The following is a 27,581-nucleotide window of genomic DNA, read 5'->3' on the forward strand; positions in this document are numbered from 1 at the left end:
CCCCCGCGGCATTGCTGGCTGTTTCCCCGAGAGCCCGGCACTTCTCCTTGGTGCCGGGCTCATTTGCCAGCACTCGCGAGCGGGGATCGCGCTGTTGCAGGCACCTCCCCCTTAACAGTGGGAGGAAGGCCTGCAGTACCGCAGCGTGCCGTGCCGCAGCATGTTGCGCTGCGATAATCAGTTTCAGCGCCCTAAGAGGGACGCGGAGCGCCTCGAGCCTCGCCCCGTGTCCCTCGAGGGGCACTGAAACTGAATTTCTGGCGATCGGTATTACTCCGATCGCTGCGCTAAATCTTGCGCTCAGGCAACTTTTGCGCCACTTTGGCGCCCCAACCCAATTTCTAGGCCTTTAAGTAACGTTCCCCAATCCATCCTAGCCAACTCGCGCCTCATACCATCATAGTTTCCTTTATTTAAATTCAGGACCCTAGTCTCTGAGTCAACTACTTTTACTCTCCATTTTAATGAAGAATTTGATCATATTATGATTGCTCCTCCCCAAGGGGCCTCGCACAACAAGATTGCTCATTAATCCTTTCTCATTACATAATACCCAGTCTAAGATGGCCTGATCTCTAGTTGGTTCCTCGACATATTGGTCCAGGAAACCATCCTGTATACACTCTAGGAATTCCTCTTCCACAGTATATTGTTACTAATTTGGTTAGACCAATCTATATGTAGATTAAAGTCACCCATGATAACTGCTGTGCCCTTATTGCATGCATCTCTAATTTCCTGTTTAATGCCATCCCCAACCTCAGCATTACTGTTTGGGGGTCTGTATACAACTCCCACTAATGTTTTCTGCCCCTTGGCATTTCTCCGCTCTGCCCATACAGATTCGACATCATCAGAGCTAATATCCTTCCTTACTATTGTGTTAATCTCCTCTTTAACCAGCAATGCTACCCCACCACCTTTTTCGCCTGTCCTTCCTGAATATTGAATACCCCTGGATGTTGAATACGCAGCCTTGGTCACCCTGGAGCCATGTCTCCGTAATCCCAATTATATCATCCGTCATCGTTGAATTATATCATTATTCAAGTTTGATGATCTGTGATTTCAAGGCTAATTTCTGTGCTGCACTGTCAGACTGGCGATAACTGCTGTAAGCCCTAAATCCAGTAGAGAATATCAAAAGTTAAGGTAATAGCAACTGCCATTGTGCACACAAGTTGGATTTCTCTACTGGCTGCAAACTGGGCTCAATATTTGTATGCCTAACACAAAACTTAGCTCCCATAGGCAAGCACTCATGCTTCCTGTGATCTGACTGGTGACCTTGTGTACAGAGTAATCTGGCACTGTGTGCTCTGTGTGAACAATAGACCCATTTATTGTGTCTACATTTATGCTTAGAATTTCCAGTATGCAGCCGTGTCACTTTTGGAGGGTATTTAATATAGGTCACACCAGACACTTTTCAGACAATTACCCAGGTAAGTTTGTTCAGTCTTTTACAACTGCCTGTAATTTACTGCTACTGGAAAAATCAGTTCCAATAACACAATCGTTTTGAACCAGTTCATTGAAGAGTTTAATATCCAAACCAGTCGGTTGAGCTTTTTTAATACAATTTTTTTTTGCAGACTTTTCTGGTAAATAGACTCTCTAGCTTAGTTGTCTGTAATTTCTAGGAGTTGTAGTTGTATTTGGAAATCCTACACATTGAGTTTTGCCTCCGAATCATTTACTGCTCAGTCAAAATTGTAACTCAAAATATCAAATGTCCAAAACTGCTACTACTTACACTAAAGTCTTTGCTGTTGAAAAGCAATTTTGCAAGACTATGGCAATTACCAGTACAGTGGACGGCTAGCTATATGAACACATATAGGAAAAGCACCTGGGCACCAATGAGGGTTGTCTGTGCTAAAGCTGTCCGGAATGGATTGTGATGTTGATGAATTGCCCACCGATATGTTAACTGTTTCTAGCACTTAATCATTATTTTCCTGAGATGCTGTGTGTGTTACTAATCAGCAGCTTGACTGGCTTATTTATGATGTGCTTCAAACAGGGGCAGAGAACCATAGTCACTTTCCCAGCATGCAATGGCGAAGTCATTTTGAGTCTGATAGCTCAGATTTGTTTAGTAGAGATATCAAATGCCGTACACAAAGCCTATAAACTGTGGACAAAAATACTTCATTTTTAGCACAACTGGTTCCACTATCACTGCCCTCTGCTAATTAAATATTCTAGTCGCTACCAATGTACCCTCTAATTTTTTTTTGTACTGAGCGAGCCACGAACTCCTTTGAGCACGACCTTTTCGTCCGTGGGCAAATTTAACAACAACTTTTGCACCAACAATGACAGCAACCACTTAAAAGCATATATACTGTAATGCCGTATTGCCACCCCCACCGTCTCTCATCATGAGGCACACCAGGTTCTATACAAGTTCTCTGCTTTTGAATTCTATTCCTCTAGAAATGAACCCCAGTGCTTTATTTGCACTTTTTTATGGCTTTTTTAACCTGCGTTGCTACTTTTAATGATGTGAATCTATACCTCTTTGCACCTGTACTCCATTTTAGTCTCTTATTTTCCAGGGAGTAGGTAGCCTCCTTATTCCTCCTTCCAAAATACACCACCTCACACTTCGCTATATGGAAATTCATTTGTCATTTATATGCCCATTCTGCAGCTTTGTTTACAGTAAAATTAACATCACTTTCCTGTATTTTTTTCCGGCTTTAAACAATTTTCCAAATTTAAGTAACCCTCATTTTTGTTTCTGACAAAGGCGACCTTTGTTGCCCCCAGGCAGTTTGAATTCTTCAGCAGACAGATGTGCTAATTGGGTTGGCCTGTAGAAAGTGAGGTGCCTGAACATTTCTAAAAATATAAACGATGTCAGAATTCTGATTTTCAAAAGTAAGCTCCAATTTTCCCCACTTTCAATGTTAAGGTTTTTATGAACTTTCATCAGCAACAAGACTAAAACCATAAATCCACCCCAGTGCAATATTGGATTTATTAAAAAGTAGCAAATAAAAGCAAGTTAAACTTGTGTTAATTGCTCCTCTTCCTTCTGCTAAAATACTTCTTTGCTTCACCTAATGATTGCAAGCCTGATCTTACAAACCCATCTGCGGTAGGATCATTTTATTTTACGTACAGCTCAAAATTCTCTCAAACTCGTTTATCATTTCCTCTCCTAAAACATATAACTGCCATCTGACAGCAACAAAGTCCATTATTGCTCACCTTGAACAAGAGCATTCTTGACAGATCGGAAATGCCAGTTTTCAGCGCATACACATCCGTAGGGATCGGAATATCCGGCCCATTGTGTATTGGGCCCCTCCCCTGCTCCAGCAGTCCAGTTCTCTGCGCGGCATTTAATTTGAAGTGCGCGCGAGCTCTGGGTCGTGTGCGCAGCCGCGTACCTTAGAGGGAACAGTGGTCACTACTTGTTCTTATTTTGAAGAGATAAAATAATGGACGTCCAACAAATGGTAGCTATATAATTCCTCATAACCTACAATATCAGATACCTCCGGGAACGGTTGTACTTCCTCAAAATCAATCATGTGCAATGCTTCAACACCTGCAGTTACCCAGAGCAATGGTTAGAGTTGTGCAGTCTTGTGGCACCACAGCTAGAAAGGCAAGTCATGATGAATGACCATACCCCTTGCCCTCTTAAGTTGACAGGAGTGAACTACGGATCCAAAATTTCCAGAGACTCTGCTAAGGTAATATCCTACTTCGGACAAAAGCCCCAACAGCAGCGATTCGGGTAGCAAGGTTTCTTTGATAACAGTTTCCAAATTTTGAGGACCTCATCAATTGCAAATGTGCCCAGTTGGGCTTCATCAAGTCAATCATGCCCTATAAAAATTGAAAATGATAATTAATGTGCTATTAACTTGAGTGTGTTCCACATTATTACTGGGCATCGTGGAAGTTAACTCTTGCATCGTATGATAGAACATTCAAAATCTGTTGCCAGAGATGGTAGACTGGATGGATGGCTTCTAAGGGATTCTGGCTATTCTCTTCGACCTTGGCTAATGAGATCAGTCACCGTGACAACCAGAAGGGCTGAGCAGCACTACCTTAATACCCTTGCCAAAACCAGAGTGCTCCTTAAGGGGTATTTTGGAGTTTTGAAGCAACTATTCTGTTACCTGGATCATTTTGATCATGAGGGGCGGGGGTTGGCAGTTTAAAGCAAGCACCAGAACACGTGGCTAAGATAGTGAAGGGTGTGCTGTCAGCTCTATAATATCACAGTCAAGAGAGGCATAAGCATGCAAAGCATGCAATAGACCAATGAGTTGTAGCCTTCAGGGAATCGGTAGGATGAAAAAGACCCAGAAGAACCCAAGCGAGTGGTTGCTATGGATGAAGCTTTACAGATGACCACCTCAACAGATAATTAAGCCATTCTTCAGCTGAGTTGCAACATAATCATTCGTGAAATGTTGAGGTCCAATGATGATGATTTCCCCTTATTGCTTTCTACAATGCTAGTCCTGCTGTGCAACTTGTTTGTAACAACCTACGGCAACATGCCTGTAGGGTGTCACTGGTTCCCTTGTGAGAAGCTAACCATCTGCTGACTGAGGGTTAGTAAGTGCCGATTCATTTCCCATGGAAGCACCATGCAGTGTATCCTATATGGTGACTAAAGAAAGTACATGTGCTAGTGCCTATTTCGGGGAGGAGAGGATATCAGGTGCTCGAGGTACAATGATTTTAATGTGAATGATCACTATTTGACCACCAACTACAGTACGTACTCATTATAAATGTTCTTCCAGCCTGCAAGTGTAAACACTGACATATTTGTTACATCCGGAGGACTGTCGGATGAAGAAAGTGTGCTGACTGCACAAACGATGTTAAAGGCCTTGCAGCATTTCCCAAGATGCTGTTGCCACTCTTTGCACTATAGTCAGGCTTGCACGCTGCTGAAGGCTGAGTAGACCTACCACTCTTTGATCAGACACCATTGTTACACCTCTTTGTGGTTGACAACTTGACCAGCCGCTATATTATTTGATTCCTTTGCTCTGCACAGATGTTTCAGCAGCCTTGGCCACTTAAATCTCCAATAGGGCTATTAAAGCACGTGAGTGTTAAATGGCTCACGTGCTAATTACAGGAAACTTTGTGATAGACGGGACCAGCGTGTTGCCGATCTATCAAAAGTTCCGGAGTGGTGAGCGGATTATCTACCCAGGCTGTTTTTAACAAAAATTTAAAAATCAATAAATGTGCAATATACAGTAATTGGGTACTCACCTACAGAATGTGTTAAATGGATGGTGAAAGATGCTTGATTAAGTACAGTACTGCCAGTTGATGGTAATCCATAACTCTTTAAGTCGTTTAAAAGTTTTATTTTACTGTTAACAGTGCACCAAAACTTAAACGACTGTACAGTACAGTATAAAGTACTGTACGGTGGTTGACTGTACACTTATTCCAAGCCAACTGGTTCATCAGGAAGATCCATGCCAGCTGGGCCATCAGGATCATGCACTTCAACAGATTCTTCAGGCACTTCCACTGCTCCAACTCTTTTGGAAGCTTTCTTAAACATGTCCCGGATGTCTGCTTGCTTAGTGGACTCTTGCCTTCTTTGTAGAAAGGTGGAATGCAGAATATGGAGCTGCATAACTTCTTGGGCAGAATAGCAAGAATGGCTTTCAGCAAATTTGAGGAATGAAGCTAAATCTCCTGCAGCTTTAGCCCAAGAAATCTTGTTCACTTCAGAAATCTCATCGTCTTCAGTTTCCATCACACTTTCCTTTTCTTTCCTTGGATTCAAAACAGTCTCCATTATTTCATCATCACTTAGCAAATGCACAACAGCAACTTCTCTATCTGCATCAACCCACTGCTCAATATCACGTTCACTGAGGTGACGTAGAGGGTTTGCTGGGCCTGCATCTTTCACCATGCCAGCCATTTCCATTACTGCAGCCTTCCGCGGACGAAGATTGAACCCATGAAATTCCTCCTCTGAAGAAGAACCTTCAGCAAACATTATAGAAGGCCACAATTTGCACCAGGCTTGTCTCAAAGTGTGACCGTTCACCAATTTCCAGGAACATGCAACATTAAAGATGGCATCTTTAAGATTGTATTCCTTCTGAAATGCCTGAATACCTGTATTGTCATCTTGGCTTATCAGTCTACGTAGGAAGTCTTTCTTGTAATGACACTTGAGATTTTGGATAACGCCCTGGTCCATGGGTTGTATGAGAGAAATTACATTTGGTGGCAAATAAATGGTGAAAATATTTCCAGAAACCAACTCTGATTCATGCGGATGGGCTCTACAATTATCAAACAATAAAATGCATTTGCTAACTTCAGGTTTCCCTATTCTACGGAAATGTCCCTTCACAGATGGAGCAAAAGTATGATGGAACCAATTTGAAAAGATTTCCTTATCCATCCAAGCATTTGCTTGAGCTTTGTACTCTACAGGTAAGTGCCTCACATTTTTAAATGCACGGGGATTTTTATACTTCCCAATGACGAGAAGTTTAACCCGGTGTGATCCAGCAGCGTTCGCACATGTTAGCACGGTTACACGATCTTTATTTTTCTTGTAACCTGAAGCATTAACCTCACTAACCCCAGCAAGCGTTGATTCTGGCAAAAACCTCCAAAATAAGCCAGTTTCATCGGCATTGTATAGCTGTGCTGGCGACAAATCGTGTTGCTGCACAATACGATTGAAATAATCGCAGTATTCTTCTGCGGCGTCGTGATCAGCTGATTTCTTCTCCCCGCAAACATCGAGGAGTCGTATCCCATGCCGTGCCTTGAAGCACGATAGCCATCCATCAGAGAAAGCACACTTGTCAGTGAGCTCCATCTTTGCGTAGAAATCCTTCGCTTTTTTGATTAGCATGGGTCCGGAAATCGGAACACCCTCTGAACGCTTCAGAGCAAACCACTCATAAAGCATGGTATCCAGTTCTTCAAGCTTAGGCTTACGAAGCATGCGCCGTTTCTCTACACTCTTAGACATCTCCGAGCTTGCATAAAACTTGAGCAGCTTATCCTTCTGCGCTTTGATGTCATACATTGTTGACGAACCGATTTTGACTTCATTCATAATGTGCATACGCTTCGCTCCCATTTCTAGTCGTTTGCATATATCGATTTTCTGTTTTAAAGTTAACACCACTCTCTTCCTTTTGGTTGGATGAACTTTTGGGATTTCCATAATGCAGTCCAATGAGTTGCAGCAGTGTTGGAGACACACAGTACTGTACTGGAACCCCGAAAAATGGCGGATCAGAAGAGGCTACCGGCAGCGTGGGAGAGCGAGACTCCTGATGCAGGGTTTCTGAGGTGTTCCGACTTCCGATGGCGCCAAGAGGCCGAGTAGTGGCAGTTTGTAGAACTACCCCCACTGACGAACTCGGCAACCGTTGGAGACCTGGACTCGGAACCGGCAACATTGCCGGTTACTGAGGCGCTGTTTTCGGAGCGTGAATTCTGCCGGTGGATCGAGGTTTCCGGACATATAACCTCCGGTTAAACCAAAGTTTCCTGTAACTTATTTTTGCTCCCATAATGAGTGGCACAAGGAGTTAAGTTTTTAGACCGGGGAGAGCAGGTCTGCATCAGGATCACGTCGGTGACTGTTCATTGTCTCTAACTTAAAAAAGTATTAAAAAATCCTACGTTTGTGTGTATTGCATTAAATCCTTCTTCCATGGTTATAATGGAAACAGCCTATCTAAACTTGTCATGCTGTAATTACACTCCCTATCATTGGTGCTGTAGCATCTCGTTTTTGCATCTCCCAGCTCCTGAGCCTGTACTGGAGAGAAACCCGGAGGCCTCCAACCAACTGTACTTCTCTACTTTCCAAATTATTAAAAGTTTTGCTAGTTAACTATAAATTATAATATGAAACCAGAGTGTGTTATATAAAAATAAGAACAAATGGCTTTAAAGTGGGGAAGAAATGATGTCTGCGTGCCTTGGTCAAATGATCTCCTATCCTCTAACCTTGCTTCACCTGAAGACTGCACTTGGTCTTGACTCCGTGTGCAGCACCACAGGAGATTGAGTGAGTGTGTGTGTTTATGTACGCACGCCATTTTGTATCTGTTTGTCAGTTGCGTTTAAACTGGGGTTTGAGGGAGTAGATGACTAGGAGAATGGCCAAAAAGCCTGATGGGATGCAAAATCTGCTCTTTGGGGGAGGCAGAGGGAATGATTTATATGGAATGGGGTATTAGCCAGTAGAGGAAACTACTGCTTTCTGGTCCAAATAGCAACAGCTGCTCTTTTGTCATTCATTTGAAACGCACAATATAGGTACAAAGACTTAACAACATAATTGCATATAACTTGTTGGCATAACTGGGCTATTTGAAGTAAATTCATTCGCAATGTAATAACTAATGCATTTATAATTTCACTGCAAATAATGAAAACCAAGGAAATCTTCCATGCATGTGACCAGTAGGTAACAGTAATGTTCTTTATTCAAATTTTCTCTCACAATGCAAATACTGAAATGACCATTACAACTCGCATTTAAACATGGCTGGCAAAATGAAAATGAAGTTTTTCACTGAGTAAAATCGTGGTTTATTTGTTTTAAAATAAATTGTGTTGAGCTATTTACTGTTCTTTAATCCTTTTTATAGATTATACAAGTTCTGCAAATCCAGTATAATATAAAATATGCATGTCATTCCTTGTTATTCCTAGAAGACCATTGTTACGGCAGTCAGAAGGATGTATTAACTCATGAGCATCAGAAGTATTTTGCTGATCCAGAGACGATAATTGAGTCCTTGGAGGAAAGAATCGTAGAAGAACCTTCTCAACCGTCCGGAATCTCAACAGGGGATTCTTCGCCATCTGACGTTAAAAGTGAGTCCCTTTATTAGTACATCCAATCTTTGTGGTGGATATGATAAAATTATTCATATTTAAATTGAACAGTCTTTGCTTACTCATCCCAAAAGACATATTTATGTATTCATTAAAATTGTAATACAGACTAGCATAATTTGGCTGAAAACAAACCATTTTACAATGTCATCCAGATCAGGAGTGGAAATAATAAAAAAACAATAAAATTACAATAACATTTTACAGATTAGGAGAAAACATTGCAGTGAAAGGTACAGAAATGACAGTTTATGCCAATAAACAGATTTTGATTTTACACCCATTGGCAACACCAAGCCGCCTTCAGTTAGACTTGGCAGAGTCAACTGCAATTTGGATATGATTCTAGATTAAGGTACATAGAGATGCACAAATCTTGGCAACAGAATTGGCATGTACCAGCAAGGATGATACTGAAAATGTTCGTGGCTTCCCTTTTCATCTGTGTCCTATTTCATTTTCATTGAACTTAAACCTAGTATGCTTTGCAAGTTGGGACACCCCAATGTAGTTCTTTTGAGGGTTAGGCAGACCTAAAATAAGTTTCTACATAAAATTGCATCCAATCTGTCTCATCCAAGTTTAAAGCCTCTAAATATGACTCGACTCCCTGGAGTCTTCAAGCCGGCCTTAACTGAACAGGTACTCACTGGGCCAATACACCTGAGCATTCTACTTCTCAATCGAAAGCATCCAATGGTAGAGCAGTGAGTAGTTCCTCTGTAATCTGGCAGGTATGAATACTAGTGGGAAACTAGAATTTAGGCTAGGTTGTTGTCTTTGTTAGATAAAGATTGGCTTTTTTGCAGAAGCCCAGTGAAAAATCCAGACTCTCTTTGAAACTGAGAATCGAGGTAAAGGCTCAAATGGTGGACATCACCAAAAGACTTCAGAAGTGTGGTCCATTTCTCAGAGCTTAGCATATCCATTGAATAGCATAGAAGTGCAATGTGAATTTCCATTTGAGCAGAATACTATCTCCCAAATGACTAGGTCATGGGTTGAAATAACTGGAGGCGTCACCAAGGGTTTGCTTAGATTTTTGTCACCTTTGATGCCCTTGTCCCCAGTAAAACCCTTACTCTCTCTCCTCCCCTGATCGTTCCCCCAGTGCAGCCCCCATCTCCACTCCCTTAAATCCGAGGGATGCAGATTTGAACCAGTTTATGGTGGACAACTGGTTGAGCCATGCATCGCCAGATCTGGCTGGACCACATTAAGCACTATCGGGTCCTGCTCTCCTCTGCCAAAACTGTTCACTACTCCAGGATCATCCTGGAATGCAAAGATAACCCCCCCACCCCAGCTTCTTTTCTTCACTACCAACGGTCTTAAACCCCTTTCCCTGGCCACTCCACCCTCACTACCAACAATGTGCGAGGAGCTCATGGACTTCATTGTCACTAAGATTGAGACCAGCCATTCAGCTGCTGCTGACGCATCCCTCCCTTCCCCATGCCCATTAAAACTTCCCCCAAGGTCCCCCCTGCTCTTCTTCTTAGGCAGTCCCTCGGAACCGAGATGACTTGCTTCCACATTAAAAATGAGTTCTCGGGTGCCTGATGAGTCCAGTGCAGGACCTACAGTCTCTGTCACAGGTGGGGCAGACGGTGGTTGAAGGGGCAGGTGGGTGGGGTGCTTGGGTTGACGTGCGCTGCTTCCGCTTGCTCCCAGCGAAGAGACTCGAGGTGTTTGGCGCCTTCCCGGATGCTTCTCCTCCACTTTGTGCGGTCTTGGGCCAGGGATTCCCAGGTGTCGATGGGGATGTTACACTTTTTCAAGGAGGCTTTGAGGGTGTCCTTGAAGCGTTTCCTCTGCCCACCTGGGGCGCTCTTGCCATGCCGGAGCTCCGAGTAGAGCGCTTGTTTTGGGAGTCTCGTATCGGGCATGTGGACAATGTGACCCATCCATCGGAGCTGATTGAGCGTGGTCAAAACTTCGATGCTGGGGATGTTGGCCTGAGCAAGAACACGGATGTTGGTGCGCCTATCCTGCCAATGGATTTGCAGGATCTTGCGGAGGCAGCATTGGTGGTACCTCTCCAGTGCTTTGAGGTGCCTGCTGTACATGGTCCATGTCTCTGAGGCATACAGCAGGGTGGGTATCACTGCTGCTCTGTAGACCATGAGCTTAATGCCAGGTTTGAGGTCCTGGTCTTCAAACACTCTCTTCCTCAGGCAACCGAAGGCTGCACTGGCACACTGAAGGCGGTGTTGGACTTCGTCGACGTCTGCCCTTGTCCCCCTGCTCTAGCCCTGAACTCACATCTTTTTCTAGTTTCTCTGCCTATCTCCTCTCATGCCATCTCTGAGATCATCTTGTCCATGAGACCCACCTCCTGCTCTCTCAACCCTATATCCACAAAACTGCTGACCACCCAATTTCCCTTCCTGGCCCTCATTCTAGCTGATACTGTAAATGGTTTCCTCTCCTCCAGTACTGCCGCCCCCCCCCCTTGAAAATTTGCTGTCATCCCCCACATCCTCAAAAAGAACACCCTTGACCCCTCTGTCCTTGCGAAATACTGCTCCATCTCCAATCTCCCTTTCCTCTCCAAATCCACGCCCATCTCTCCAGCAACTCCCATGTTTGAACCTCTCCAATCGGTTTTCCCCCAACCCCAGCACTGAAACTGCCCTTATCAAAGTCACAAATTACATCCGATGTGGCTGTGACCGTGGTGCACTATCCTCCTCTTTCTCTACCTGACTGCAGCTTTTGACACAGTTGACCACACCCTCCTCCTCCAACGCCCCTCTCCACCTGTATGGGATTGCCTTTGCCTGCTTTTGTAGGCAAACACCAATTTGAACATAGCAAGATCCCACAGACAGCAATGAAGTAACATGTTTTTAGAGGTGCTGATTGAGGGATAAATGTTGACCCGACTGCACTGCTCGGGAGAACTCCACTGCTCTTAAAGTAGTGCCACCTGAACAGGTAGACAATGCCTCAGTTTAACGTTTCATCCAAAAGACGGCACCTCTAACGATTGCAGCACTCCCTTAGTATTACATAGTCCTAGATTATGTGTTCAAGTCTTTGGACTGGTGCTTGAACCCACCAACATCTGACTCGGAGGCAAGAGTGCTACCACTAGGACAAGATGACTCTTGCAGAATTAACATTTTCATCTGTGCTCCTATTTAGACAACTGGCTAGTCAGGGTTCGACTGGATAGGTGATTGATTCCTTCCAGAGATTAGACTTCATAAACAATCAAAAAAGTCTGACTTGGATCCCACTGAGAGTCTTCTATTTCTGGGGATGCAGTTTTGCACAGTCTAGAAATGAGTTCAGCTCATAATATTTCTAATAGACTCAAGAAAACAACATCGTACAAGATCCTACTTCTCCGCTGCCTTCCCCACAGCTGAAAGTTGTAATGGTTGCATTCCTGCCAAATTGAAGAACACATCTCTAGGACAAGTGAGCAATCAGTAAAGTGGACTATGGAACAGTCCACACAACATGTCTATGATTTGGAATCGAGGACAGTTGGGTGCTTGCTGCAGCAATACCACTGTTAGTATAAGCCAAACCTGTGCACATTTGGATAGACAATACTATGGTAGTCCATATGTGACCAAACAGGGCGCTAACGCAGTTTCATGTGTATGTCAGGGCATGCTAGAACTAATAGTCTGATGTCCAGCCCATATAATGTATCTCAGCTCAATATCTAAACAATACAACAGCAAATATGCTCTGTTGTCTCGTGTTCTGTACAATGCAAGATCCGCGTTTGGTATTTCTTCAGTTCTTCAAATTATGTAGTTACTTTTTTGCATCTGCAAACAGCCATTAGCTCTCTTGTTTCTGCTCTTTTGTATTGTTAATGTATGCTTACTGTTTGTTTATAGCTGTAATTGTGGCAGAAAGCAACAGCACTGATGAAAGGGAACTTTCCAAAAAATTGGAGACTGATGAAAATCCATCTGCCACAGCAGAAGTTTTTGAAAATACTTGGCCCTCAGAAAAAGACCTTCTGGGAGCATTTGAAGGAGCATTTGAGGTTAAAGGTCATCGAGTAGATCTACAGGGTATTCGGGTTTTAAAGAAAGGTGTCCAGGATGGAGTGCCTGGATCCTGTTTTGGAGATTGTGAAGATGATGATGATGATGAGGCTGAATGGGTAAGGGATAGTTCAGTATAAGCGGAATTTCTTTTGCCATAATTCTGTTTTTGCAGTTGATGTGGTTAGTAGGATAGACAGAGAAGGTCTGTTGATGTCACTTGGTCATATTTTCCATAGCTATGGGGTATTTTTGTTATGATGCGTAGATCAATTGATCCAATATATGATGTACAGTCCATTGGCCAACTGTAGCTTTTGCAGGACTCTTGCACCACATCCTACTCTCTCTCCTGTTTTGGTGACTGCATTTTAGAAGTACTTGATTGGCTGTAAAGTACTTTGGGACATCCTGAAGTCGAGAAAGGCGCTAGTCTTTTTAAAAATCCTACAAATAGATGCTTGAAAAGAAAAGGTTGCAATTTAAATGGTGCTATTTAAAAAAAAAAAAAATCCATTGTTTCTTGTTTTTCTGATCACAGCAGGAATGAACTATATCTCTAAAGTTTCAAACTGACTCTCCGATTTGAACATTTACAGCTCTTTAAATATCCCTGAAAACAATTACCGAGACTTCCTGGGTTTGAAGAACTGTCGATCACATTTGAAAATAACTGACTGGCATACATATAAGTGAATAAATCCCGCTGTCTGTGTTTGTTCAAAAGCAGCTGATTCCTCCCTCAAACTTTGCAGATGACTAACTAAACTTGAAACATTGAGTTAAGCTTAGGACAAAATTTTTGACAGCAGCTAGTTGTTCATCCCTCCCCAAAACCTTCCCCAAATTAGGGCACGGAGGCCCCTCGCTGCCCTGGTGAGATAAGAACATAAGAACATAAGAAATAGGAGCAGGAGTAGGCCATCGGCCCCTTGAGCCTGCTCCGCCATTCAATAAGATCATGGCTGATCTGATCCTAACCGCCAATCCACTATCACAGAACCATCTCCTGAATCTAACAGAATTAGACACACGAAATAGGAGCAGGATCAGGCTACACGGCCCCTGGGCCCGCTCCGCTACCCACAGGGCCATGACCGATCCGAACCTAGACTCGTGTCCAAATTCCTGCCCGCTCCCCGTAACCTTTAATTCCCTTTACTTCTAGGAAACTGTCTATTTCTGTTTTAAATTTATGTAGTAACTCAGCACAATGGCAGGGGATCAAGCCTGGAACCTTGCTGGGCTATGGCTCTGCTAAAACCTGGATAAAGTTGCCGAGCCATTGAGACCCCAATTTTTATTGTAATTTACTTGCAATAATAATTATATATAAACAAACCCTCAAGATGAAGGGAAACACCATTCTGCATTAACTCCAGCTGATGCACAGATTGCAAGCTGGGAAATTGCAAACCCAGTATGTTCAGAGTGCACATATGTGGTTAAGCTCTATTCAACTGTTGAGGTCCAAATATCCTGTCGTAGCCCAGGCTATTGAGGTAGGCTGAGACCTTGAAGTAAAAACTTTAATGAAGGTATTAAAAGACACAATTTACTCAATGAAATGTCTTTTCTCAAGTTATTGTGGAATAGGTAATATTTTGAATTTTTGATTTTGTTTAAAACCTTATTAAAATTAGTTGAAGGGTAAAAAATCAAACCATGGCTGTGAAGTGTTTACATACATTTTTCTCAGAAAGTAACATTTGTAGACCGGAAGTGCAGTCATATGCAAGATATATATATATTGATTCTGACATAGACTGCTTTTGCTATTGTAACAAAGATTTCTTTTATATGCTTAGTGTTTATTGTTTAAAGTTTTAAAATCTTGCAACTCTTTGCCTTTTTATGAAAAAGATAACTGTTCAAGTTAAACGTATTAAGAAGTCAAAAACAGACAATGCAGATACTCAGGACTACAATAGTCGAAGCGGTGAGAAGAGTGACAATTATCTGGTAAATGAGGAAGATGATGGTCATTATCGGTCGGCGCTTGAAATAAGTGGGCCTAAAGTACCCTCTCCAGGGTCACAAGGTAAATTGTTACATCATGTAGATTTGGAATTGGGTGGTAATGTGTTCTGTGCGTGTATCTTTTTTTCTTTGGATCAGTCTGTGTTGTTCACATGGGTGTAATCCGAATGGAGATCTGGCAATAATTTTTCTGAAGAGTAAAATCATGGCCACTGATTGTAGCTGCTGTTTGATCTTTTTGTATTCAAAACTAACATTTGCTGCAAGAGAAAGAGAGAGAATGGTTTGTGATTATTGCATATTTAAAAACAGGCCTTCAAATTACCTTTTAATGCATTCATATTAAATTCCTTTGTCTGCTGTTTTAATGGCAGCATATGGGAGTTTATTTAAAACTGGTTAGTACCGCCGGTTAAAATAACAGATGAAGCAATTTCATAAGATTGTGTTAAGTTTAAAATATTACCACAGCATAATTTCAAAGCCAATTTATTTACATTTTTTATGATGAACATACAATTCAGCAGTACTCAAAAGTTTTGTACCTCCATTAAATTGCATGATCACAACTCACTGAAAACAATACTACTGTTCCTACACCTGCTGTTGGGAGTATTAATATGGAGGGTTTCACTTAATGTCGCTTTCTCTAACGTCCTAATTTTTATGAATAGACCCTCATTTATTTTCACTACTTCTGTGTAACATAGAATCAGCATTGCCTTTAGTATAAACTTTCACATTTTTGCTAACTCACAACTTGAAGGTCTCATCTTTACAAAACTGCTTGTAAGTCTCTGTCAATGGCACTTTGTAACTAGTCACTAGAGGCGCTTTGGTTCCAGAAGTTCGGTTCCTGAGGTGAAACACTTCACTATTGGAGAGTGCTCCACCTACAGCTCAATGAAGCACTGCTGAAACTCCTTTCAGTTGCAGGAAACAGATTGACCATCTTGTTGGGAAGGTAGTACTGTTGTATGACCCTATTTCTTGTTAGTTTATGAATGCATTGTGAGCAGATGTTAACCCTGTGTTATGTGTACTGAAATTTAAGCAAAATGGTACATTTACAAAGAGCCAGGAAGTTTATAATATGTAAAAGAAAAATACTGTGCATGCTGGAAATCTGAAATAAAAACAGAAAATGCTGGAAATTCTCAGGTCGGGCAGCATATGTGGAGAGAGAAAAACAGTTAACGTTAATTCTGTTTCCCTCTCCACAGACGCTACCTGACCTGAGTATTTCTAGCATTTTCTGTTTTTATTTTAGTTTATAATATATACTGCTGCTGTGTTTTAGTTGGCTTAATACTTCTGTATCTTTCAGGAAAGAAGCGAGATTATGTTCGCCTCGGATGGCCTAGCCCTGATGAATGTCTGAAAATCCGAAGAGTGGAGCTCACAACTGTTGCGAGCACATGGCTAGCAGTTTCAGCCAAAAATATAGAGTAAGCCAGAGACCTTGTCTTCTCCCTTGATAATCCAGGCCTACAATATTGCATTTGTAATGAGTGTGGTAAACCACTGTTTGTATTCCACTGTGTACATGCCTGGACATGCCTCGGCTGACTCCTCCCACAAGTCCTAGTATAAAGGTGACTGCTCCCCAGCCCTTTGTATTTCTGGACCGGTCGACCACTCGAGGCAGACCTTCATTCTTTTGTTAATAAAAGCCTTTAGTTACTCTCTTAACTCTCAGTCTTTTATGAGTAATTGATAGCGCATCAATTTTATTAACAAAATTTTTATAATGGAGAAGATCCTCACACCAGCATGCCTGGACTTAGATCATCGGGAGGCGGACTCATCCACCAAGTTTACTCACTGGCTTAAGTGTTTCGAAAAATTCCTGACCGCCTCCGCAGCAATCAAATCGGACGAGAACAAACTGGATGTCCTGACCTCCAAAGTGAACCACCGAGTGTACTCGGTCATCCAAGACGCGACCTCGTACGCGGACGCTATCAAGCTCCTCAAGGACCAGTACACGCGCCCAGTGAACGAAGTGTACGCCAGGCACCTTCTGGGGAGTCGTAAACAACAACCTGGGGAATCGACCGTGGAATACCTTCAGGCACTGTCTGTGCTTGGCCGGGCCTGTGGTTGTAAGGATGTAAAGGCCGCCGTGTACACAGAGGAACTTATCCGGGACGCTTTTGTAGCGGGCCACAGATCCAATTACACCCGACAGCGACTGTTGGAGCAGAGTGACCTCGACCTCAACAAGGCCTCTGAACTCGCACTATCATTGGATGCAGCCTACCGGGGCATGGATGCCTACTCCTCTGCACCGTGGACGCCGCGGGGAATGACAGCCTGGGACACGGTAGGACCGCCTCATAGCGCCGTGCCACACCCCAGCAACGGCCCAACTACCGCAGCAGTGCCCCAAGGCCAGAAATGCTACTTCTGTGGCCAGGCAAAACACCCCAGAGCGCGCTGCCCGGCGAAAAACGCGATCTGCTCGGGCTGCGGGAAGAAGGGACACTACGCTAACGTCTGCAGGGCCAAAGCCACCCCGAACCCCAGCAGCGCCGCGTGTGGGCCATGCGGGCCGCCATCTTGGGCCTCCCCGGCCATGTGCGAACCACCGGTACAGCAGCCATTTTGGACGCCTCCAGCCACATGGGGATCATGGACGCCGCCATCTTGGACGACAGCCGGAACGCAGCAGGCCCCCAACACCGCCTCATCTGATACCCGCAGCGACACACCGACCCCTACGCTGGCATCCGTCACACTGGACCAAGCGAGACCGCACCAGCTGGCCAGTTCCACAATGGACATTAAGGTAAATGGCCACGATACAATCTGCCTTTTTGACTCTGGGAGCACGGAGAGCTTCATCCACCCCGACACGGTGCGGCGTTGCTCTCTCCCAGTCCTGCCTGCGCACCAGCGGATTTCTATGGCCTCCGAGTCCCAGTCGGCGGACATCGGCGGCTACTGCGTAGTGACACTCGTAGTAGACGGGACCGTGTACGATCATTTTAAACTTCTGGTCCTGCCCAACCTCTGCGCTGCCGTCCTGCTGGGGTTAGATTTTCAGTGCCACCTTAAAAGTGTTACGATGGCGTACGGTGGACCCCTACCCCCACTCACAGTCCGCAGCCAGCAGCTCCCAAATTGCCCGCCGCGCACCAGGTGCAACCTCTCCACACTCAGAGTCACCCCCCCCCCACTGTTTGCTAACCTCACCCCCGACTGTAAGCCCATCGCCACAAAGAGCAGGCGATACAGTGCCGGGGACAGGGCTTTCATTAAAACCGAAGTGGAGCGGCTCCTGAAGGAAGGGATTATTGAGGGCAGCACCAGCCCCTGGCGAGCCCAGGTTGCGGTCGTTAAGACCGGCGAGAAGCAGCGCCTGGTCATCGACTACAGCCAGACAATAAATCGCTACACCCTGCTGGACGCCTACCCACTCCCCCGCATAGCTGATATGGTCAACCAGATCGCGCAGTACCGCGTCTTCTCGACCATTGACCTGAAATCAGCGTACCACCAGCTCCCTATCCGCCCTGAGGACCGCCAGTATACTGCCTTTGAGGCAAACGGCCGCCTCTACCACTTCCTTAGGGTTCCCTTTGGCGTCACCAACGGGGTCTCCGTCTTCCAAAGGGAGATGGACCGGATGGTAGATCAAAATGCGTTGCAGGCCACTTTCCCATATCTGGACAATGTGACCATCTGCGGCCGTGACTTGCAGGACCATGACGCAAACCTCGAAAAATTCCTCCGCACCGCCCAACTCCTGAACCTGACATATAACAAGGCGAAGTGCATATTCCGCACAAACCGCCTCGCCATCCTTGGCTGTGTTGTGGAACAGTGAGTCATCGGCCCCGACCCCGACCGGATGTGTCCCCTTATGGAACTCCCACTGCCTCAAGGCCCTGAAGAGGTGCCTAGGGTTTTTCTCCTATTATGCCCAGTGGGTCCCCTACTATGCGGACAAGGCCCATCCGCTGATCAAGTCCACCTCTTTTCCCTTGACGGCAGAGGCCCGCTTAGCCTTCCACCGTATCAAGGAAGACATTGCCAAAGCCACCATGCACGCAGTGGACGAATCCATCCCCTTCCAGGTGGAAAGCGACGCGTCCGACTTTGCCCTGGCCGCTACCCTCAATCAGGCGGGGAGACCCGTGGCCTTCTTTTCACGAACCCTCCAAGGCCCGGAGACCAGACACTCCGCTGTTGAGAAGGAGGCCCAGGCGATTGTGGAGGCTGTGCGTCATTGGAGGCACTACCTGGCCAGAAAACGATTTACCCTGCTCACTGACCAACGTTCAGTTGCTTTCATGTTTAACAACAAGCAGAGGGGCAAAATCAAAAATGACAAGATCTTGAGGTGGAGAATCGAACTTTCCACCTACAATTACAAAGTCTTGTACCGGCCCGGGACGCTCAATGAACCCCCGGATGCGCTATCGCGTGGCACCTGCGCCAGCGCGCAGATCGATAGACTGCGGGCCCTCCACAATGACCTCTGCCACCCGGGGGTCACCAGGTTCTTCCACTTCATCAAGGACCGCAACCTGCCTTACTCTATTGTGGAGGTCAGGACCATGACCAGGAACTGCCAAGTCTGCGCTGAGTGCAAACCGCGCTTTTATAGACCAGACAGGGCCCACCTGATAAAAGCCACTCGCCCCTTCGAGCGCCTGAGCGTTGATTTTAAAGGGCCTCTCCCCTCCTCCGACCGCAATGTGTACTTCCTCAATATTATTGATGAGTACTCCCGTTTCCCGTTCGCCATCCCCTGCCCGGACATGACCAGTGCCACGGTCATTAAATGTCTGAACGACCTCTTCACCCTGTTCGGTTTCCCCAGCTATATCCATAGCGACCGGGGCTCATCGTTTATGAGCGACGAACTCCGTCAGTACCTGCTAACTAGGGGTATTGCCACAAGCAGGACCACCAGTTACAACCCCCGGGGGAACGGACAGGTGGAAAGAGAAAATGCGACAGTTTGGAAGGCCGCCCTGCTAGCCTTAAAGTCTAGGGGCCTTCCAACCTCCCGCTGGCAGGATGTGCTCCCCGATGCGCTCCACTCTATTCGGTCACTGCTCTGCACTGCCACTAACGCCACCCCTCATGAGAAAATGTTTGTCTTCCCAAGGAAGTACACATCGGGGACATCGCTACCGCCATGGCTGACGTCCCCAGGGCCGGTCCTACTGAGAAGGCACGTGAGGACCCATAAAACGGACCCCCTGGTCGAGAGGGTCGACCTCCTCCACGCCAACCCCCAGTATGCTTACATTGCATACCCGGACGGGCGGGAGGACACAGTCTCCATAAGAGACCTTGCACCCTCGGGGGCAGCAGTAACTCACTACCACCCCCCCCCCCCCCCCCCACGATCCGATATCCAGCCCCAGCAGACGGCAGGCCTGGGCCCCGCTACCCGCTCGACATCTACGAGGACGACACGCCTGTGCCACAGCCCACGCAGGACTCGACGTCGGAAGCTCCACTACCCCTGCCGTCGCCACGCCGATCACAACGGCAGACAAGACCTCCGGAGAGACTCCAATACACTAACTTTTAATACACTTCACCCTGCCGGACTCAATTTTAAACAAGGGGTGAATGTGGTAAACCACTGTTTGTATTCCACTGTGTACATGCCTGGACATGCCTCGGCTGACTCCTCCCACAAGTCCTAGTATAAAGGTGACTGCTCCCCAGCCCTTTGTATTTCTGGACCGGTCGACCACTCGAGGCAGACCTTCATTCTTTTGTTAATAAAAGCCTTTAGTTACTCTCTTAATTCTCAGTCTTTTATGAGTAATTGATAGCGCATCAATGAGATTATGTATCCTTTATTTTTTTTTTTAGTCACGTACATGTCACATTGGCATAAAGGTTAGTTACCTAACTTTGTGAGGCAGTATAATTCTGTAAATTGCATCCACAGGTTCTCATAACAAAATCTGACATGCTCTAGCAGTTTTGGTACTCTGCACTGGAATTTTACCAGGCCAGAGTGGATAATAGTGTGCATGCTGAAGTATAATAATTTACGTCTATGTTGGACTAGTGTTCCCTTTAAGGTGCGCAGCCGTGCACCAATCGGGAGGTCTTGCGCAATCTGCTCACTAGCTGCTGCCGCTGGGAAAGATATTGCGCATGCACAGCCGCGCAGCAAATTTTAAGTGACCGCACTCCCAAAAAAAAATTAGAGGAAACATTGTGTTGGACATGCTGAAAGTACCCTGTTATGCATGTACTTCAATTCAACCACGCGTGTAAAGCCTACCCAGACTGTAAATGTGTTCCTGTTTAAGCTATGTTCTTCAAAAAAGACTTTAATGTCAATGAAAATGATCTCATACTCCATCTTGAAAGAGGAGTTTAAAAAAAAAACTAAATTTAAAAGCATGTATAATTTCGAGGGTGGGCCTTCAGATGCTACTAATTGCTGTTACCGTATCCAAAATTTAAATGTTTAAATTGTAACATTATTTGTTTTCCAGAATGACTTGAAGTGAAAGAAAAACCTCTGAGAATTTTTGAACCCATATGATTATATATTGAATATGTATTGTCTATAACTTGTTAAGGAGAATATTGCTCCGTACAACTGCCAGACAAGCTGTATTCATTTTTAACCTCACCTTGTTTGAGACCTGTAGTTACTGTATAGATAAATGAATCTGAATTAGACAATTTAGATATAAGTAACAAGCACCCAAAATAATAAGCTACTATTTTTTTCTTTGCAGGAAAAGTTATTTTTTGGGGGTAGAGGGATTGAAGACTCGGATCCCAGATATGAAATTTGCTTAACCCATTTGTGCCATTCAGATCCTGATCATGTCATTTTGATTTGAGAACTTTTTTTTTTATTAATGCTTAAGATTTTTGAAGTAACGTCTGCATCGTTCTCACGCAATACATTTCAATGCTGACCTGACCGTCTTCTAAAATTATGAATGTGGAATACAGTAATATAGGAAGTTATCCATCTCATTCATTGTCTTACAGCTTTAATGTTTGTTATTAAACCACATTGTTTTTACTTCAAATAAAGCTATCTAATTTTCCTCATTTCCAGTTGGATTCTGCCTGAAAGGGCTGCAGTTATTTGAAGTGCTCTGTAACCAGTGCCAAAAGAGGGCTGACGTGTTGTTTTGTGAAACTGAAGCCAGCTCTTCTTTACCCCCCACACACTCCCATCTGCAGCGCACCACACCTTTGGGTGCTACTGCTCTTAACAACTTCACAGAATCACAGAAACCCCACAATGCAGATAGAGGCCATTTCGGCCCATCGAGCCTGCACCGACACATATCCCACCTGATCCCCGTAACCCCTACACCAACACATATCCCACCCTATCCCCGCAACCCCACGTATTTAATCCCCCTAACACTAAGGGTCAATTTATCATAGCCAATCACCTAACCCGCACATCTTTGGACTGTGGGAGGAAACCGGAGCACCCGGAGGAAACCCACGCAAACACGGGGAGAATGTGCAAACTCCACACAGATAGTCACCCGAGGCCGGATTCGAACCCGGGTCCCTGGCGCTGTGAGGCAACAGTGCAACCACTATGCCACCGTGCTTGACTGATATCAGCAACTTGCCATCTAGGGAAGCCCAAGTGCTCAGTATCAGCTACTGCAGTTAGGCAAATCTAAATCTGTGGCACAGCACATGAACACATTGCACAACTGGATAACTTGTATCGTGAAAGTGCTGAAATTTTGTTAGTTGTAATGCACAAGTTGTATATTGCACCCCCTTATTGGTTAGGCTGCGCTTAGAATATTACGTCCAATTTTGGGCACCGTACTTTAGGAAGGATGTTAAGACCACGGGGAGAATGCAGAAGAGATTCACGAAGATAACAACAGGGATAAGAGGCATTAGCTATAAAGAGAGACTGATAACCCAGGGCTCTTTTCATTAGAGTAGAGGAGGCTAAGAAATCTGATTGAGATGTTCAAAATTATGAAGGGTTTTGTCGAGGTAAATAGGGGACAACTATTTTCACTGGTTGGTGAGTTGTTAATTAAAGGCCACGAATTTAAGTTGATCACCAAAAAAATGGAAGTATGTGTTTGGCAAATCGTGTTTGACTAACTTGATTGAGTTTTTTGATGAGGTGACAGAGTGGATGAGGGCAGTGCGATTAATGTGTATATGGACTTTCAAAAGGCATTTGTTAAAGTACCAAATATTAGGCTTGTTAGTAAAATTGAAGCCCTTGGGATAAAAGGGGCAGTGTCAGCATGGATGCAAAATTGGCTAAGGGATAGAAACCGAGTTGTGGTGAAAAGCTGTTTTTCGGACTGGAGGGAGGTATACAGTGGAGTTCGCTAATGTTGCGTATGCGGACCACTGCTGTTTCTGATGTGCATTAATGCCTTGGACTTAGGGTACAGGGCAAAATTTGCAGATGACCCGAAACTTGGAATTGTAGTAAACAGAAAGATAGTAATAGACTTCAAGAGGACATAGACAGGCTGGAGGAATGGATGGACACATGGCATGTGGAATTTAATGCAGAAAAGTGTGAGGTGATACATTTTGGTAGGAAGAATGAGGATAGACAATATATGCTAAATGGTACAGTTTTAAAGGGGGTGCAAGAAGAGAGAGACCTGGGGGGGACTTGTGCCCAAATCTTTGAAGTTGGCAGGACAGGTTAACAAAGCAGTTAATAAAAGCATATGGGATCCTGGGCATTATGAATAGATGCATAGAGTACAAAAGCCAGGAGGTTATGCTAAACCTATATAAAACACTAGTTCGGACCCAGCCAGAGTATTGTGTCCAATTCTGGGCACCACACTTTCGGAAGCACATGAAGGCTTTGGCAAGGGTACAGAAGAGATTTACTAGAATGGTTCCAGGGATGAGGGATTACAGTTACGAGGATTGACTGGCGAAGTTGGGTTTGTTCTCCATAGAGCAGAGAAAGCTAAGAGGAGATTTGATCAAGGTGTTTAAAATCGTGACGGGTTTGATACAGTAAATAAAGAGAAACTATTTCTAGTAGCTGAAGGATCAATAACCAGAGGGCACAGATTTAAGGTGATTGGCAAAAGAACCAGAGGCGACATGAAAAACTTTTTTACGCAATGAGTGGTTAGGATTTGGAATACACTGCTTGATAGGATGGTGGATACAGATTCAATAGTAGCTTTCAAAAGGGAGTTGGATAAATACTCGAAGAAAAAATTACAGGGATATGGGGAAAGAGCAGGGGAGTGGAACTAACAGGATTGCTCTTCGAAAGAGCCGGTACAGATTCGATGGGCCAAATGGCCTCCTTCCGTGCTGCACTATTGTATGATTCTATGAGAAGTTAGGAGAGATTATTTTTATTATTATTGTCATAAAAATTGTTTTTAGAACATGGAATGCCCTACCAGAAACATTGGTTAAAATGGAATCCATAATAGCTTTTAAAAGGGAAGTGGATAAATAATTGAAAAAAAAAAAAAAAAAAATTACAGGTATTGTGGAAAATGGGACTAAGTGGATAGCTCTTTCAGAGAGCCAGCAGAGGCACAGTGGGCCAAATAGCTACCTCCTGTGCTGTAAAATAAGATGCTATTCATCTCCTGTCTTTACACAAAATAAACTGACTTGGCTCTGTTTGCAGCAGAATCTATTGAAAAAATTAAAATTCAATAGACCCCAACAAAACAGTAATAACGAAAGAACTAATCAAAATGTGTAAAGATACAAGATTAATATGCCAAAGGTGCCTCACAATTGGCAGAATTTCATCACATTCATGATTGAGGAAGCCATTCTCCATGTCACTACAATCACTTTGAACATAAATTCCAATGATCCTCTAGTTTTCATAAGCCTATCATGATGTATTTTGTATTTTCTTTTTAGCATCACAGAACATATTGACTTTGCCACATCCCTGCAAGAACCAGCAGTAGAACCTATTTGCAATGCCAACCTCCCTGCCAGTATGCACACCTTAGACCATTTATGTGGTGTGGCAAGTCGACTCAGTATACATTATACTGGAGAAAGCCAATTGAAGGAGGTAAGCTGAACTGCAGGGAGAGATCGTCTCTGTTTTGAGACTCTCAATGTTCTTTAGAACTACTTTATTAAATGTGTTAAGTCAAATGTAATGTATTAAAATCTGTGCATAGATGTATTTTGTTAAACACTCATAGTTTGGGTACATTAGGAAGGGGATACAGTGAAGGCAATAATACGAGATAACGTGTATAAAATTGTTTCTGATCTAGGACTGTATGTGGCAATTAAACAGGGCACTTTGAGGTAATTTTTCAGTTAATTTTGTCAATTATTTGAAATGAAATAGAAAATTTGATCTAAACTTTGAACATTGAATTTTATGTTGTAATTTTGATCACTATCTCCCCTTCATGCCCTACGTGCTAAATTTGTAAATGAATGTATATCTTTGTTCTTGTGATTTTTCTGGTTACAACTTATGTGGAGAAAGTAGAGAAGCTGGGATTATTCTCCTTAGAGCAGAGACGGTTATGGAGAGATTTAACGAAGGGGTTCAAAATTATGAAGGGTTTTGATAGAGTAAATATGGAGAAACTGTTTCCACTGGCAGGAGGGTCAGTAATCAGAGGACACCGATTTTAAGGTAATTAGCAAAAAAACTAGAGGGGCGATGAGGAGTGGTAAACGGTGACATCTTACACTAATTTAAACTGCATTGATGGTTTGCTCTGTTTTCCAATAGGTTTTACAAAATCTGGGCAAAGAGAAGTATGCACCTCAGTCTTTTGAGCAGGTTGGAACACGAATAGCCAAAGTGTTAGAAAAAGTAAGTTACTCAATGTAATTTAATTTGAATTGCAGTTCTAGCGGGTCAAAGTTTGGCATTCAAGTTTCAGTTGTCATTTATCCAAATCTAGCTGTGTATTCCATTGCGTATCTAGTACATTTATGGAGCCAGTTTAAGATCCATGCCAATTATGAATAAAATCTGAATTGCATGAAATGCAGACTATCCCTGCAGCTTAAGTTAGTTCTTGTTGGCTTTTATTCGCTTGACCCCATTGCAACAGTTCACCACTGGAGTACAAAGCATCCCATCACTGTTGCCAAACAGAAAGATGCCTTTTGATTGGACACTTAAACCTTTGGCTATAAGTTAGTAGAATTATTCAACATGTCAGTGTACATGTTATGGTACAGGATGTGGGTTTGAATCTACAGTTTTTCCACATGGTAGTTCCTGATCTGTACTGGGATATCAGAACATTGTACCAGTTGGAAGCTATGTATTCCCCAACAGTTAGGGTAGAAACTTGGAGCAAGTCATCCTGGCCCATTCTTGCATACCTCCTTGTGGCTCATTATAGAGTAGCAGTAGCTCACTCATGATTAGAGTATTTTTTAATGGCTTCAAATATTTATTTTCTTATTTCTTTACAGAAAGTAGTCACATACACTTTTATCTGAATACAACACAGCCCTGCTGGTGCAAATGTACCAGTATTAGAATTATTTATAGGAACACAATGTACTAAAGTTGAATTTTGAACTATAGAATAAAAACCAAGGCTTTCGATAAACATTTATCCTATCTGAACCTAAAACTTTTCAAAATGTTTACGTCAACTCACTTTTATGATGCTTATTTCAACAGAATCAAACATCCTGGGTGATTTCAAGTATGGCTGCACTGTATTGGAGGGTTAGAGGCCAAGGAAAGAAAGCTATTGACTGTCTACGTCAAGCATTACACTACGCACCTCACCACATGAAGGTGAGAACTGCCATCTGCCATGTGTTATGATTTAATGAAACATTATCAAGCCTTCTTTAGTTTGAGATTAACATTACCTTGGACAATGGAGTAGATAATCCATCTCGTGTTCTTTTTGGTGAACCTGTTATTCAACCATTCAATATGTGTAGGACTTCTAAGCCTGTCCTTTTAACGGTAATACTAGAAAAATTTATGGTCTGCACCATTCCTTGGCAGGTAGGTGTGGGGATGTACATTTGATTTCTCTTTTGTTGTACTTTGTGCTGACTTGGCACATCAAAATCATGCCACGGATTTGAACACCATACATAGTTGAGTTCCTTTTAGTGTGATTAGCTACCAGGGTAAGGTGTAGTGTTGCAGATGTGGTCCATGTCTCTAAGGCTGCCTTTATCCTACTCCTTTCACATTGATACAAATTACTTCTGGGTGCTCAAGAAGAGAAATGTAACTAGGGACTTGGACCCTGAATGCACTGAAGCCGAGAGACATGAGACCACGTTTAGAAGCATAGAATAGTACAGCACAGAAGGAGGCTATTTGGCCCATCGAATCTGCACCGGCTCTTTCGAAGATCAATCCAGTTAGTCCCACTCCCGCACTCTTTCCCCATATCCCTGCAATTTTTTTCTCCTTCAATTATTTATACAGTTCCCTTTTGAAGGCTGCTATTGAATCTGTATCCACCACCCTATCCGGCAGTGCATTCCAAATCCCAACCACTCGCTGTGTTTATTTTATAAAAAAAAAAAAAAAAAAAAGTTTTTCCTTATGTAGCCTCTGGTTCTTTTGCCTATCACCTTAAATCTGTGCCTCTGGTTATCGACCCTTCAGCCATTGGAAACTTTGGACTTGCACCAGATGCAGTGCAACTCCAGCCTGTTGCAAAATCACATTGCTGATCTGTTCTCACTCTTCCTTGCAATCTATTGCAG

The 27,581-nt window shown here is 43.8% G+C and overlaps 1 protein-coding gene across 1 annotated transcript in view; it reads left to right on the top strand.

Moving 5' to 3' along the window:
- The window catches only part of ttc17 (tetratricopeptide repeat domain 17), a 133,823-nt gene that overhangs the window by 96,903 nt on the left and 9,339 nt on the right, over window positions 1-27,581 (top strand). Inside the window, exons 17-23 of the mRNA XM_086008087.1 lie at window positions 8,716-8,880; window positions 12,765-13,036; window positions 14,781-14,958; window positions 16,225-16,345; window positions 24,768-24,927; window positions 25,612-25,695; window positions 26,524-26,643. Coding sequence (XP_085864213.1) covers window positions 8,716-8,880; window positions 12,765-13,036; window positions 14,781-14,958; window positions 16,225-16,345; window positions 24,768-24,927; window positions 25,612-25,695; window positions 26,524-26,643 — 1,100 coding nt within the window. The remainder of the gene's footprint in view (window positions 1-8,715; window positions 8,881-12,764; window positions 13,037-14,780; window positions 14,959-16,224; window positions 16,346-24,767; window positions 24,928-25,611; window positions 25,696-26,523; window positions 26,644-27,581) is intronic.

The sequence above is a fragment of the Somniosus microcephalus genome, chromosome 15, assembly GCF_052327205.1.
Source record: "Somniosus microcephalus isolate GS21.2 chromosome 15, FLI_Smic_1.0, whole genome shotgun sequence".
NCBI lineage: Eukaryota > Metazoa > Chordata > Chondrichthyes > Squaliformes > Somniosidae > Somniosus > Somniosus microcephalus.